The sequence below is a fragment of the Corella eumyota genome, chromosome 6 (assembly GCF_963082875.1).
Source record: "Corella eumyota chromosome 6, kaCorEumy4.1, whole genome shotgun sequence".
Classification (NCBI taxonomy): Eukaryota; Metazoa; Chordata; class Ascidiacea; order Phlebobranchia; family Corellidae; genus Corella; species Corella eumyota.
In genome coordinates, this window is record NC_137495.1 from 5,542,052 (window position 1) to 5,557,822 (window position 15,771).

The window sequence follows — 15,771 nt, forward strand, 5'->3', positions numbered from 1 at the left end:
GGACTACACGGCAAACAATTCATCAACATTGGCTTTTGTTGTCTGAAGTTGTTCTTTTGTTTGTTGTTGTTCTCTACAGGTTCCATAGAAATCATGCTAATTAGTTCTTTGTTGTAGTGATATAAAAGTAGGCTTTGTTTTTAGTAAAATTTTGGGTCCTGTTTTGTATTGTGTTGTAATTTAATATTTCTTTTTTGTATATTTAATTTTGTTTAGTATTATTTCTGTTGGTACTTTGATTTATAAACAAAAATTAAGGTTTAGCTTTGTTTTACCATAAATGTGATTTTTTTTATCGATGTTAGTTATGGTACTGGTATATATTATTTTCAATAACAAAAAAAAATTGTTATATTCTATTTGTTGTAAGGATCTAAAATATTTTTTTAATTATTTAATAATTTTTTAATCAGTTTTTCTGACTCTAGTTTTAATGTGTTATTTGACAAACATGATTCCGATTCTTTATTTGTCTTGTCTTTCTTTAATCACCGACAGTCTTCGCTGAAGGCAAACATGCCACAAAAGAGCAATCCTGAGAGAAAGTGCAAATATTTGACTTGATCCATTGACGTACATTTGTTCTAATACGCAGTGGCACGTTGTAATTGCTCTGTTTTGGCAACATACCCAGTCTTATAGGTTTAGACTCGGGTTTTTGGCTTTAAATCTATTGTGCGTACCTGAATAGACAGGTTTTGACCTGTCTTTGTGTTTAGACGGCTGTAATGGCAACTGGCAAGGTTTGTTGTGTAATGTGGTCGATAGCAAATCACTTTTCCTTGTGACTGTTTGTTTAGTTACTGTTTGATGATGTTTTCTAACGTCATTGTCACCGTAATACAATTTCCACATATTTCTAAGGGTTTATTGGTTGTCATATAAATAGTGAAATTTTTTAATTAGTTTTTGCTTAAAATAATATTGCACAATTTTCTTTTTAAATTTTACTTGTTTTTAATTAGTGAGTAGAGATCTGAAATTTATTCAAATTAAATTTGTGACTTAAGTCCAACAAAAATACTAAATTTTTTTTGACATTTTAGATAATTCAAACAAAGTTAATCTTGGCTATTTATTTTGTATAAACACACACACACACATGGTTTAATGGTTTAAAATATTTTATTTTAACTAAATTTTTTTTTATAGTTGTTCAGGTGGAGAGGGGGGGGCACAACAACCTTGCTCAGTTGGAACTTATAACGATTTAGTCAATCAAACTGATGCATCAGCATGCAGGGTAAGTTACTGGTCTTCAAAACAGTCATAATTTTTGTAGAATTTACTTAAATGAAGAGCCTTAATTAGTAATTTTACATATAAGTGTAAAATGTGTAATTATTTTTGTTTATATTGTTAATGTAACTCTTTACAGTTTTAATCAAAAAGTAATTTTTACTTTAATCTGGTCCTGAGTTGCACTTTCTTGTTTTAAAAACTCAAATGTTCTTTTTTTAAAAGTTTTTTGTTATAAATGTAAGGACTGTCCTGGGGGTACTTTTAGTAACTCAAGTGCTACTGTCACATGCTCCCAATGCACGGCCGGCAATTTTTGTCCACTGGGTAGTAGTAAAGAGAATCCATGTGGATCCGGCAACGGACTGTATTCGGAAAACGGAGCATCCACCTGTGAACAATGTCCCGCTGGCTTTTTTTGCAATAACCCTGCAACAATACCCACGCAATGTGATCCTGGAGACTACAGTGTAGCTGGTAAGATTTTAATTTTAATTTTTTTAGCATACAATACTAGCTGCAGCAATTAAAAAAATCTTAAGCTTTTATAACTTGGAAAGAAAATTAAACTATCAATTTTATAAATAAAAAAAACCTAAAGTAGTTTTTCTAATTTTACACACATTGTTTTATTGTTTATTAAATCAATTATCATGGTTTTCAGGTAGTATGATCAAAAATTATTAAAACTGTCAAAAAAACCTGAGACTGGGTTAAAAGTTACCGTATGGATAGGCTAAATAATTTTAAATAATCTTTATGTAACAAAAAATAATTATTTAAATTTTAAAGGCAAATCTGCATGTGACCCTTGCCCAGCTGGTAACGAATGTCCAGGTAGGAGTCGAACTGTTGTTTGCCCAGTTGGTACTTCAAGTGTTTCGGGGGCTGGCGATTGTACTGTCTGCGCAACTGGATTTTATGCTTCGACGGTCGCACAACCAAATTGTATTGAATGCCCATCAGGTAGTTATTTAAACTTATATTGTACATTATGGGTATACATACATTTTGTTGTTTCAGATATTCCTTAAATATTTTTTAGCTCATCATTCTTTTAGCTCATTTTTTTAACCAAACTATTAACCTTTAGGTTTTCAATGTTCTGACCCAACCATAGCCCCAGATCAGTGCGGAGCAGGTGAGATATCATTAGCTGGACAAACCATGTGCACCAGATGTCCTAACAACCAGCTGGCTTCATCTGACCATAAATCATGTGAAGATTGCCCAGCAGGTTACGCATGCAATAATCCTGTGTAAGTTTATTTTTGTTGCTTTCTAAAACTATTTCCAAAATAAGAAGGTTAACCACACAGCTTAAACATCTTGAAATAATTTTAATGTTTTAAACCAAACTTTGAGTTAAAATATTTAATGGTGTTACCATAAATTACTTAATTTTTGTTTAACCCAGGCTATTTATTTTGAACATGTTTTTTATAGTGTATGATGACGAGTTTTTTAGTTTTTGCTTTTAATTTCTCAAAAGTTATATTTACATTTATTAACGTTTTAGAACTGGGGCTGTAGTTTGTACTCCTGGAACTTACTCATTGGTGGTTGAAGCATCATGTACAACATGTCCTGCTGGGTTTTTTTGCTCAAGCGTTAGTGCAGCCCCACAACCCTGCCCATCAAGTAAGTAACATATACTGAATAGTTGTTTGTTATGCCTCAAAAAATTTTTTAAACTATAAGTAGCAAAGCATGGTTTACCATATTCAACAAATTTTTTTTGTATATCCTTTACCTCGGAGTGGAAAAGCAAACTTTATGATCTAAACACAGGGTAAAATTTGTTATCTAGACCAATTCAAAGTTAATTAACCTGTGATTGGTGTTTGGCTTGGCAAAAGTTTCTGCCGCTTATAAAGCCATAATGTCCACTTATGAGAGCAGTGGAAATCAAACCATTTATTTTATTCTGTGAAACCAAATGTTTCAGCCACTACACTACAGTGCTTTAATATATACTATATAATTTAAAGATGAGTATTCCAATGCCGGGCAAATAATCTGCACCCAGTGTCCCGCCGGATCTTCTTGTACAGCTTCTACTACAACTTTATGTGCTAATGGAACCTACAGCACTCTTGGTGGTAAGTATATACTTTTATTTTTAATCTATTCCTACATTAAGAAAATTAATTAATATTTTCTTTTATATAATTAATATTTAAAAAAAATAATTAATGTTTTCTTTTTGTATATTAATACGCGATGTAAGAAGGCTGATTGCAGAGCCCAAACATTAGATTACATTTACTACTTTGACCCAGTTTCAAATTTTTTATTTCTTTAAATAGTTAACCAAATAGAAATCTGTTAATTAGTTTTGGGCTCTGCAAAAGTTTGTACCGCTTATAGCATCTTTTTTAAGGGCACTTTGGCACGGAGCAGTAGGGATCGAACCCTAACTTATGTCTTTAATATCAGTGTATTATTCTTAACAAGGGTAATACAAAAATTTGTATGTAAATATTTTTCGCAACAATAAACCAATTTAAATTAATTTATACATTTTTATTAAAGATTCCACTTGTCAACCATGCACTGCTGGAAGTTATTGTTCTCCTGGAGCCACTGCACCCATCGCCTGTGCAATTGGTAGGTCGACTATTTTTTAAAAATTTTTATGTTGTTTTATTTGGCATGTAGTTATGCAGCATGCTTTATTATTATGACTGCTCTCCGTTTTATTTTACTTTATTAAATTTATTCAGGATCTTATAGTTTGGCTAGTGCAAGCGCATGCCTAAATTGTGATGCGGGATATTTTTGTTCTTCAAGAACATCTCAAACTGAATGTAGTTTGGGAACTTATAGTCCTGGTGGTTTGGCAAGTTGCCTTCCTTGTCCTACAGGTTTGCAATTTAAAATTTTGTCTAATTACAATAAAAAGATATTTTTTATTGCAGTAAAATTTAGTTAAAATTTTTTTTATTTAATTATTCTTGATGTGATAATCTTTACTGTATGGCCTAAAATTAGAAAAGTTTTTGTTACTCTTTGGCAGTTTTGGTTATTATTTATCGTGTTGCTTTAAATGAGCATGCCGGGTTGACTGGAGTTAATATTATTTATGGGGACTAATGAAAGCATTGGGGATCAAAGCCAGGGGTTAATTGGGTAAAAGCTTGGGTTTAAATGGTTACACCCTGCATTTTTGTGTTATTTTATTTAGATGCAACATGTGACAGGGTCAGTATATTAAGTTCAACTGGAAGTAACTGCACACTTGGACAATATTACGATGAAACTGTGCCAGAATGTAAAGACTGTCCGGAAGGTTCTTACTGTAATGACCCAACGGCTACTTCACCTCAGGAATGCATCATAGGTAAGTTAATTAAAATTTTTTTAATCCTAATTTTAATGTTCTTTAAAGTAAAATTGCAGACATGAAGTTTTGAGTTTGATTCTTAATGATTTTTTGTTAAAGGGGCTCTTTTGTAGGTGCTACAAACATTACTGATTACTGCTAAGCCAAACTTTTTAGCTGATTTGGTATTCAATGTCAGAGTCATATATTTACCAAAATACGAAATTGTCAACTAAAGACTTGGTCATATTCATGGTCATAAAATCCTTTATACATATTTAAATAAAACTTTTTAAGCTTTTAATACAGGCTTTTTAAACTGCAATTTTTTAAGGTGAATACAGTAACACGAGAGAAGCTTACTGTAAAGATTGTCCACCAGGCAAGGCATGCCCTGACAAAACAGCAAGTGGGATGATAGATTGTGATCGAGGGACTTATTCGGAAACGAATCAGGACAATTGTGATGAATGTACTCCAGGATTCTACTGCCCTTACACCAAGTAAGCTACTCAGAGTTTGAATTTATATATTCACCAAGGCATTTCTATCATTATTAAAATAAACATAGGCGGCACAAATACCTTGGATTCTGTATAAATTTTGGTGATAAAATTTTTTGAATAATTTATCAAAAATACCTTAATTATATTAACAATAAATATTATTTATTATTTTTTAATTTTTTTTTATTTTTGAAATGTGTCCAGACTAACTTTATAAATGTCCAGACTTACTTTTATGATAGATACAAGCATTTCTGGATTGTGCATTGGTTTTAATGAATTCAAAAAAAACATTACTTTTAGAGTTTAATTATTATTATAGTTTTTTTAAAGTAGCAAATCTTTTTAAATTTACAGTCAAGCAATCGAAATAGTGTGCCCACCAGGTACGTACAGCTTGGGAAAAGCTTATTTTTGTACTTCCTGTCCTGCTGGATTTCAGTGCCCTTCTACAACACTTGCACGTAAGTGAATATAACTTTAGCAAGAAGTAGTGGTGGTTGAACTCAATATCAAATGTCACTTAATTATTGACCTACCAGAGTCTGCACTTTTATAATTAAATTATCTGGGTTCAAAAATGGCTTTATGAACTTTATGGTGTACTTCGTTTGATAATAAACTAGGAGTACTTTATTGCAGAATTTTTTGTAATTTTAGTATTCTGAAATAGTGAAAATTAATGTTTTTTTTAGCACAACCCTGTGCACCGGGAGATTACAGTCTTGGCATGGCAACAGCATGTACACCTTGCCCAGCTGGGTATGCCTGTCCTTCTACAAATACCACCGGTGATAGAATAACTTGCGCCCCAGGCTCTTATGCCATAGCTGGTCAAACTGAATGCTTCGAATGCCCTCCTGCAAAGTATGTAAAACTTTTTTTTTATTTTCAAAATAAATACACCTGTATAGGTTTTATTTAAGAAATTAATGGCAAAACTTATGTTTATTTTTACCTATAAACATTTACGACTTTGCTACATTTTTTCTATTTTCAGAGCCTGCCCACTTACAACCAGCAACATTCAGATTGATTGTAATGATGGGTTTTATTCACCAGGTAATCAGTCTTTATGTACCCGGTGCAGGGCCGGCCATTACTGTCCCAATCTTAACGATAATACTGAGTAAGTATTTAAAGAAAAATGTTTTGTTTAAAAAAGAGAATTCTATTTAGTTGTATTTCTAAACACAGATTAGTTTAATACTGTATATAAAACGTTTTTTCATTTTAGTTCTCCTTTAAAGATTATTAAATGGTTGTATTTTTTAGTTTATTTTTATTTAAAGATACTTACGAGACGTATTCTTGTTAATTTTAGAATAGCATGTGACAGTGGTACTTACTCTTATGGAGGCCAACAAGAATGTACAAACTGTGAGGCTGGTTACTATTGCCCCAACACAACCACAGGCCCCTTATACTGCCCTAGAGGATATTACTCAGAAAATGTAAATAAATATAAGAAAATAATTGAGAGATATAAAATTGCAACCTTTTTTTATGTTTTAAATATGATATATCAAGTTTACTCTCAGCTAATTAAATATTGATGCAGCTTTGAAAAAACTTCTTTTCTAGAATGCATTTGAATGTACTTTATGTGAAGCTGGGAAAGAATGTAGTGATCCATCTTTACCCCCGACTGACTGTGGAATTGGAACTTGGTCTTCGAATGGTTCAACTGTGTGCAGCCCTTGCTCGCCTGGCTACATTTGTCCGGTAGGAAATTTATATACTGTAAATATATCAACTTGCGTAACTGTTTTCTGATTTTTATCTAAAGGTTTGTTTGACATTTGAAATATATTCAGTTAAGTTTTAAATGTCTGATTGAGAGCAAAGTTTAAATGTCTGACTTGAGTTAATAACTGTTTAAATATCTGACTTGAGTTAATAACTGTCTTTTTTTTAAGTGCTGTAATAAATATAATTTTACTTAAAGTTAATCAACAAATTACAATTAAGTTCTATAAATATTTAAGACCAGTCACGTTCTTTAAATTAACTTTAATTTGGCTCTAAAGTTTGCGTTTCTACACTTTATTTAATATTAAATACATGTAGGTTCAATCTACTACATCTACACCCCCAGACGGTCTATGCGACAAAGGCAAATACTGTGATGGCGAAAAGGCATACGACTGCCCTGTCGGTACTTACAATCCAAACAACGGATCCCGTGATTTAAGCGAATGTATTCCATGCGTTGCTGGGTACTGCTGTGAAATTCCGGCAACCATCGATCCAGTTGCAGATGATTTAATTTGTGACTTCGGTCACTATTGTCCTTTGGGAACAGGATCCTGCAGTGAAATACCATGCAAAGGTTAGCAGTTTTTGAGTTTATTTTAACTAGACATTAAAAGGGTGACTTTACTAATAATCTAAACATGGGGTAGCATTTGTTAGTCTTGATCCAGTCTGCAGCTGATCAAGTATATAAATTTAAACAACGGAGATCAACTACAACCTATAAAAATTTTTCGCTATTGATAATGCAATTTTTCAGGGGGTACTTACAATCCCAACCAACAAAGTGAGAGTGATAGTGATTGCCAAGCCTGCCCTGCTGGCAAGTTTTGTCCAGAAGGAACAGGAGACTTGACAGGTCTTGACTGCCCGGCTGGATTTTATTGCGTGGCTGGTCAGATTTCACAATATCAAAATCCTTGTCCACTTGGTACTTACGGAGATGGAACGGGCTTTACAGGTAAGATATAAACTTAACACTAATTCTTACATGACCAAAATCTACTTTTAATCTTGTTATTGTTTTATTTATTAATTTAAATTTGATATAGGTCAAGCTATAAAGCCTAGCTTAATTTTTTACCACAGCCCATTTTTTAGATGCTTATGGTAGTTTTGAATTGTGACTTTTTTAACACTTTTAGGAAATTAAATAAAATTTACAAACCTAATTTTTTTAGATGCTACCCAATGTACTGATTGTACAGTTGGCCACTACTGTCCGTGGGGCAGTGAGGTTGCTCCGACAACAGCTCCCATTGCCTGTCCTTCTGGTACTTACAATGACCAGATAAAGTCGTCAGATAAATTAAATTGCAAACTTTGTGACGAAGGAAAAGCATGTCCTGATGAAGGGTTGGAACTCCCATCTGAAGACTGCAGTCCAGTAATTACATAATAATTATTCATAATTAAGACTAAAACATTTAAAAAAAAAAACCTTCGGTTTTAGGAATAATGTTAATATAATGCTCAATAATTATAGGATAACTTTGGTCTATAAAGTCCGGATAGTAATATAAGTTATTTATTTCTTTAAAATTATTTTAACAGGTATTTATTCAAAAAATTTAGTACCAACGTGGGAATTAAACCTCAAACCTGAGGGCTTTAGTAAAATATAAATAAACTCAAAAAATTGTTGTTGACAACATTCAGGTTTGGACTAATAGAGACATAAGATGTTTAATTAGGTTTGTATTTTGCATGATGACATTGGTGGGGGTTATTCGTATTCATGGGTGTTTTTAAAAATTAAAGAGTTAGTTGTATATGGTACTATGTAAAAGGTTAGATGTCATGCTTTTGAATTTATGAGCTCATAATTTTGTATTTATTTTTTTAACTAAAAAAGGAATATTTTTCTGTACCTTTTCTGCTTTTGGTGATATAATATTATATTTTTGTTGTAAAAAGTTGGAAAAGTTATTATTGAAAATTAATTAAAATTTGCATCAAATTGTAATAAATGTGTTGTCTGACATTGTTAAAAAATATTTAAACTTATTGTCAATTGTCTTGATGTATCCAACTGCATTAACTGTAATGTTACAGCTCTGCATTATTTTTCTGTAAATTTTTGGAATTATTTTCTTCTGCTCTCTTAAATGTTATTAGTTGTTTAAATGGTTGATTGTTTTTAAACAGGGCCACTACTGCCCAATAGGAACTGTAACCTCTAATCAGTACAACTGCCAGCCAGGAACATTTAGTAGTGCAACTAATCTGGCCTCAGCAGAAGAATGCGATATTTGTCCTGAGGGTTATTTCTGTGGATATGGAACAAGTAAGTAAATCATAGATAAAATTCAGTACTAGTTATTTGCTTAATGTGGTTAATAGTGTTTATACTTTCTTGCTGAAATGGTTTAATTTTGAAGTATTAGGCTGCATGTTATTTATTAATATTACCACATCAAAAAAAATAAACAAGGTTCATGTTTAAATTTTTTTTTCTACAGCTGGTTTTGGACTAACAGCTGAGCCTCAAAACTGCCCGGCCGGTTTTTATTGCCCACTGGGGACCACTAGTGGAAGCCGATTTCCTTGCTTACCAGGTACATACTCACCGAACGAGCTGAACTCCCGCCAAGAAAACTGCACAGTTTGTGACGAAGGATTTTACTGTACAGGTACATGTACTTAAGTAACCTTTTTCTTGAATGTTTCTAGGCCAATAAATTTGGAAGGCAGGCTTCTTTAACCAACAAAGATGTGTTTGACACTGTAACCTTGTTAAAAATGTGTACTTTTAAGTGTCAAAGTAAAGAATGTTGTTCTTACTTTAATTTATTTCTTAACAGGATTTTAAATAAGTCTTTGTGTTTTTGCATAAACTTTTATTCAGCTGGTTAGTAATCTGTTTTAAGTTGTTTGTTTGTTTTAAATTTCTCTCCATAAAACACGCAAATGTACCATGGCTTTGCCAAGTTTAGTAAAAATATTTTCAATTTCTAAAAAAATCTTTAATTTCAAAAAATTTTAATTTAGGTGGCCAAGATGAAGTCACTGCAGCTTGTTTTCCTGGATATTATTGCCCCAATGGAACAACCTCTAAGGAGGACTACCCTTGTCCTAATGGAACTTACAACACAGAATATCAGAAAACGGAAATGGGAGATTGCTTGCCTTGCATTAAAAGTAAGATCTTCATTTTTTAAGATTTTACTTTGGTACAGTGATTAAATAAGCAAGTGCACCTTACATTTTTATTAAAAAGTTTTTTTTTAATGGTAAAGTTTTTAATATATAAAATATGATTCATGAAAAAAAATTTAACCTGAATTGTTTTTTAAGGGCATTACTGTGAATGGGCAACTGTTGAGCCAGTTGTATGTCCTATTGGCACATACATGCCTAATGGTGCGGAAGCGCTAGGCGATCTGGTGTCTGTGTCTAACAGTACTCCTGCAGCTGGAGAAAGCGACTGCATACCTTGTGACGCTGGATTTATTTGTAACAATGGAGAAATAGATGATGATGGTTGTGGAGTTGGTTTCTATACAAAACCTGGCAATTCTATTTGCTCTGCCTGTGAACCTGGGTAAATTTAAATGTAATCGAAAGAAAGCTGAAATGTTTTTTATTTTTAAAAAACACTTATTTTTTTGTAAATTTGTTTTTAAATACTACTTGCCTTAGTTTTTCATATATTTGCTGAAAAATATTTTACAGTCTTCTAATAAAGTTTTGTTCGATTTTTTTTAAACAGGCACTACTGTGATGATGAGGCAACCTCATTTAACAGTATGACAATGAACAAGACTTGCACAGCCGGCAAGTATTGTAAAGCTGGTTTGCGGAACTTGACAGATGCTACCGATTGTAGAGCGGGCCACTATTGCCCAGAAGCCACACCTGTCGAAGTAGAATGCCCTGTTGGAACCCTTAATATTGAGGTTGGAAAATCGAAAATCACTGATTGTCTGCCTTGCACAGCTGGGTATGTTTTTATATATTTTAAAATGTTTTAATGTTTAAATATACTTGATATGTAAAACACAAATTTAGAGTCCACCTTAATCTAATCTTTTAAGTTGACATTGAAGGTTTTGAAAATTTAATCAATTATTCATGTTTTTAGAAAATTTTGTTTGGAAGCTTCGCAACTTGTGAGCGGATCTTGTAATCCTGGTTTTTATTGCCCAACCAATATAAATAACACCTTCCTACCAAGTGACCTATCTCTCATTGGTTCTTATGGACCAAACCAGGTAAAATAGACTCAAAAATGGTCTAGGTTTTATTTAAAGCCCTTGGTTTATCAAAATCTTTATATACTTATAGTTTTTTGATATAAATTTAATTGATTTGGTAACCCCAAAAAATTTTAAAAATCTAGGTACCTTGTCCTGGGGGAACTTTCCGCTCGGATCCTGATGGAGAAACTGTTGATGATTGTAGTCCTTGTCCAGCTGGTTCTTTTTGTCCGTTGGCTTCGACAGATCCAGAGTCTTGTCCGCTAGGGTATTATTGTTATGAAAGCAGCCCTGAGCCTGAGCCATGTCCGAAAGGAACATTCTCTGATCAACCAGGTATTTTAAATTTAAGAATAAAATTTAATTCTTGATGTAGAAATGTAAATTTTTAAATTTATTTTTTGGATTATTTTTTTAGATCAAAAAAATGTTACGGATTGTATTGATTGCACTCCCGGAAAATATTGCGACTCCCTCGGAATGATACGCCCCCAAGGGGATTGTGATGCCGGGTACATTTGCACAGGAGGGGCAAGCACATCAAACCCCACATCGGGCACCGGAGAAATTTGTCCCGCTGGAGGGTACTGCCCCCAAGGTAAGATAAGATTTGGTTTAAAAATATATATTTTTAAGAAAATTTTTATGTCAATCATAGGTATTCTTAAATTTTTAATTTTAATTTATTCTTTATTAAGGCTCTTTCGAGGTTCGTCCTTGCACGCCAGGTTTTTTTAGTAACACTCAGGGGCAGACTGACGACAGTGATTGTCAGCCATGTTGGGCTGGGTATTATTGCAATGCGGCCAACGCCAGGGAACCTACAGGAACTTGCTATGCTGGTTACTATTGTCAGCAAGGCTCTGATAACCCTACTCAATTCAGCTGTTCCAATGGTAAATACATTATCTAAAAATAAACATAATTTAACTTAAAAAAGAACTTTTTGTATAGGCTTTAAAGCCCATTATGTACAAGAAAAATAAAAAATGTTGTTTCTAATTCTTATATTTTTCATGTGTTAAGGAACATATTGCAAAAACCAGTCCACTGGCGAAACAAAGTGTCCGATTGGAACCTATCAGCCCAAAGCTGAAGAGGAATTTTGTCTGCCATGTCCGCCTGGTAAAACTTGTCCTTTCATCGGGATGATTGTGCCATTGGACTGCCCTCGTGGTAAGCAGCACATAGTTTGTGTAGTAATTTTGTTTCTAAGGTTGCCTTTCTTTAACAAAGCCAATTTTTTTTTTTTTTTTATTTGGTTTAGTGATTCTTTTTTTTCTATCAGGTTCTCTTTTGTGTTTTGTACCTAACTAACATTTTTTTTGGTTTGAGCTTGGCAAGTGGTGATTCTACTTATATGCATCTTTATTTTGACTTGAATAACTTATTTTTTTGCTAATAACCAACTAGATATGTTGATATTGTCTAAATTCTTTTAAAATTTAGTTCTTATTTTTACTGTTATTTTAAAATTTTTAAGGCAAATATTAAGGAATTTTTTTTTTGAATTTTTAGGAAGTTATTGTCCTTACCCTGGCCTCAACAACAACGAAATCGTCATCAACGAAAACGTGACAGAAAATGGCTCCATTGGAACTTACAATCAAGATGGAGAACTCTGTGATCGTGGATTTTATAACCCTGAGTAAATCTTTTATGAAGTATTTAGAGTTTAGTGTAGTAGTTAAAACACTTGGCTCAACTACTTGAGGTTTCTTAGTTTGATTCCAACTGCTTCCATGTAAGGTGCTTTAACTCCTGCTGAGCCAAAAACCAATTAGCAAGATAGTTTTTTTTATTAATTAGCCTTTTTTGCAGGAATGCTTTTTACAGTAGTTAAATAAAGTATTAGGCATCTCTTTATGAGGTCCTGGGTTTAATCTTAATGGTTGCCTGTATTAAAAAAAATTGTTGTTTTTAGTATACAGGCAGAAGAGGTATCAGACTGTTTACCATGTCCCGTCGGAAAATTTTGTAGTGCACGTGGCTTAACTGAACCAGAGGGAAACTGTTCAGCAGGCTATATTTGTTACAATGCGTCGACGGTCTCACAGCCTACCCAAACTGCAGGATCAGGTAAAATACAATTATTTATTAACAAAATGGCATTTTTTATTTCCCTTTTAAATATTAAATTTTTAAAATTTGCCTTTGAAATAGGGGTGGGCACTGAGCTACTTTATATAATAGTAATTCTATAAAACAGACTGGCTGCAATTTTCGTCTTTCTTATTTTATTTTCAAAAATTACTGACCTGATACAATTGCATGATTTTTACTTTTCGATCGAATATTATCACACTTAAGCACTGGGGATTAAACTTAAGACATCATCAGCTTATTGTTTAGTTCATCAACCAAGAGTTAAGTTGTCGCTTATAAAAAAAAAAAAATTAAATTTATTAAAATAATTTCTCAGTGTCTGAGGTGGATGTTACGATAGGGCAACAGTGTTTGCCTGGATTTTATTGTCACGAGGCAGCTACATCAATGCAAAAATGTCCACAAGGAACTTACAACAACAGACTGGGTGCAGTAAGTGAAGAAGAATGCTAGTAAGTTCTATGACTTTAGTAAATTTTGTATATTTTGTATTTTTACTAGTTTTGTCAGGTGTCTGAAACAGTATGGCTAAGGGTTTATGACCTGTCTAATATTACATTAGGTCCTAAATTATTTTTTACTGTTGACTTGACATATTGAAGTAAAATTTGGGCATAAAGGCAATATTGGCGATGTGAAGTTACCACAAACTTAATTTTTAAATAAATTGTAATTTGCAAGTTTTTAACAAATAATATTAACTTTAAAACAATAACTTAATCACATAAAACAACCTTAGTAAAAGTTATTTTGCTGTTCCTGTTTTTTAATATTAACAAAATGATTTTTTTCTAGTAAATGTTCTGCTGGAAAATACTGCGAAGACACTGGGTTAGTCAATGTTACAGGACCATGTGAGGTTGGATATTATTGTGTGGAAGGCGCTTTTTCTGCCACCCCAAAGGTATTTTTATAGATTAATAAGCTTGGGGTTTTGTTAGTTTAGAATTAAATACTTCCAAAAAATCTGTGTACAGAAAGTTTCTAATTTACAGCTTTTCGAAACTGGCAATATTGTTCTAAAAATGACCGCAGTGGGACTCAAACTCAGAACCTTGATTAGTAAAGTTAATAATTCTTACCACATTTTATGTTGCCACAGTTACACTTTTTTTTACAATCTAGAACCTTAGTGAGGGGGGTACAGTTTGCCCCACCCAGCATTTTTGTAACTGTCCTGGTGGGTGTGGGGAACCAACAGCATGCTCTACCGGAATGTTCACCAACTTGACCCAACAGTCAGAGGTAAAATTAATTTGGCTATTTTTTTGTCAGGTAGTTTTAAATTGAATGAGCATAGGTAATTAATAAATCGATTTATGAAAATATTTGATTTTTCAAAATAATACTGAATTTTAAGAGTTTTTTTAAGTTGAGATTTCTAACATAGAACATTTTATAGGCTTTTGTAGCATTCTTAGGCATTGCTTTATTTTCAATTAGCTTTCAAGTAATATAGTGCTTAAAATCTAAAATTATTTTTCAGTGCCAATTCTGCGATGCTGGTTATTTTTGCGAAGGAGGAAAAGATCCAGTTTTGTGTAAATCCGGCCATTACTGCCCAGCCAGTGTCTTGGGGGCTTTAACACTCACCGAAGAACCTTGTCCAGCAGGAACTTATGCCAACACAACTGGTCTTAAGACTGCAGCTGAATGTACGCCTTGTGATGCTGGAAAGTATTGTCTAATACGATCAACAATACCTACAGGTAAACACAAAAAATCTGCCAACTATGCAGTTAAAAGTAGTGTAAAGAATAATAACCTTGACCTAGTCTTGAGTTGACATTGGCAGTTTAAGATATTATTGATTATAGTGCTAGATAATTAACCTTGCTTTTCGTCTTGTCATGATTTAGTATTGTTTATAGTGTTTTACTAAAGGTTGCTACTACGTGTTACTAAGATCACTAAATGTTGAAAACTTTATTTTATTTCTAGGTGACGTTGATCCTGGTTTTTATTCGGCCGGGGGAGCAGCCACTCAGCAACCAGAAACTGACTCTTGTACAGTAAATGGCGTTAACTACAAATGTGGACCTTGCGAGCCGGGATTTTATTGCAACGGTGGTCAGTCTTCTATGAAACCCTGTCCGTCGGGAACTTTTAATGATCAAACTGCGTCCAAGTTTAGCACAAACTGTGATGACTGCACTCCTGGATTTTACTGTGATTCGCTAAACGCCAGTCAAGTCACGGCTCCCTGCGACCCGGGGTTTTATTGCAGTGGTGGTTCAGACACGCCCCGGCCTAATGCCACTAACGGAGACATTTGTCCAGTGGGTCACTTTTGCCAGTCGGGTTCTTCAGACAAGTCACCATGTTTACCTGGGACTTACGCAGAAAACCCTGGCCAAGAGTTTTGCGACGAATGTCCGGCTGGTTTTTTTTGTCGATCAACAGCTGATGCACCAGAGGATTGTCCGCTTGGAAGTTATTGTTTGAATGGGACGAGCGATACAACGATAAGCACTTGCCCACCCGGAACTTTTAACAACAAAACAAAGTCTGATAGCTTTGACGATTGTCTGGACTGCTTAGTTGGTAAGTTAACTTTACCCTTACATTTTTCAAGTATCTTTCGATCTTGTATAATTTTTCATTCTTTATAGCTCATTTAATGTAATTTACTTCTGATATT

General features: G+C 33.4%; 1 protein-coding gene across 1 annotated transcript in view; it reads left to right on the forward strand.

Annotated features, from left to right (window-relative positions):
• Window positions 1–15,771, forward strand: part of LOC145755530 (uncharacterized) — a 51,515-nt gene that overhangs the window by 753 nt on the left and 34,991 nt on the right. The window contains exons 3-37 of the mRNA XM_082571769.1: window positions 1,153–1,243; window positions 1,485–1,716; window positions 2,032–2,205; window positions 2,333–2,498; window positions 2,759–2,880; window positions 3,231–3,341; window positions 3,775–3,849; window positions 3,966–4,106; window positions 4,427–4,582; window positions 4,899–5,067; window positions 5,428–5,534; window positions 5,766–5,937; window positions 6,071–6,199; window positions 6,395–6,524; window positions 6,655–6,795; window positions 7,141–7,402; window positions 7,586–7,786; window positions 8,007–8,212; window positions 8,974–9,112; window positions 9,288–9,458; window positions 9,817–9,966; window positions 10,123–10,369; window positions 10,538–10,768; window positions 10,910–11,039; window positions 11,168–11,360; window positions 11,443–11,622; window positions 11,723–11,920; window positions 12,051–12,200; window positions 12,543–12,672; window positions 12,949–13,103; window positions 13,447–13,582; window positions 13,926–14,034; window positions 14,256–14,375; window positions 14,617–14,839; window positions 15,072–15,674. Of these exons, the coding sequence (XP_082427895.1) occupies window positions 1,153–1,243; window positions 1,485–1,716; window positions 2,032–2,205; window positions 2,333–2,498; window positions 2,759–2,880; window positions 3,231–3,341; window positions 3,775–3,849; window positions 3,966–4,106; window positions 4,427–4,582; window positions 4,899–5,067; window positions 5,428–5,534; window positions 5,766–5,937; window positions 6,071–6,199; window positions 6,395–6,524; window positions 6,655–6,795; window positions 7,141–7,402; window positions 7,586–7,786; window positions 8,007–8,212; window positions 8,974–9,112; window positions 9,288–9,458; window positions 9,817–9,966; window positions 10,123–10,369; window positions 10,538–10,768; window positions 10,910–11,039; window positions 11,168–11,360; window positions 11,443–11,622; window positions 11,723–11,920; window positions 12,051–12,200; window positions 12,543–12,672; window positions 12,949–13,103; window positions 13,447–13,582; window positions 13,926–14,034; window positions 14,256–14,375; window positions 14,617–14,839; window positions 15,072–15,674 (6,050 nt within the window). The remainder of the gene's footprint in view (window positions 1–1,152; window positions 1,244–1,484; window positions 1,717–2,031; window positions 2,206–2,332; window positions 2,499–2,758; window positions 2,881–3,230; window positions 3,342–3,774; window positions 3,850–3,965; window positions 4,107–4,426; window positions 4,583–4,898; window positions 5,068–5,427; window positions 5,535–5,765; window positions 5,938–6,070; window positions 6,200–6,394; window positions 6,525–6,654; window positions 6,796–7,140; window positions 7,403–7,585; window positions 7,787–8,006; window positions 8,213–8,973; window positions 9,113–9,287; window positions 9,459–9,816; window positions 9,967–10,122; window positions 10,370–10,537; window positions 10,769–10,909; window positions 11,040–11,167; window positions 11,361–11,442; window positions 11,623–11,722; window positions 11,921–12,050; window positions 12,201–12,542; window positions 12,673–12,948; window positions 13,104–13,446; window positions 13,583–13,925; window positions 14,035–14,255; window positions 14,376–14,616; window positions 14,840–15,071; window positions 15,675–15,771) is intronic.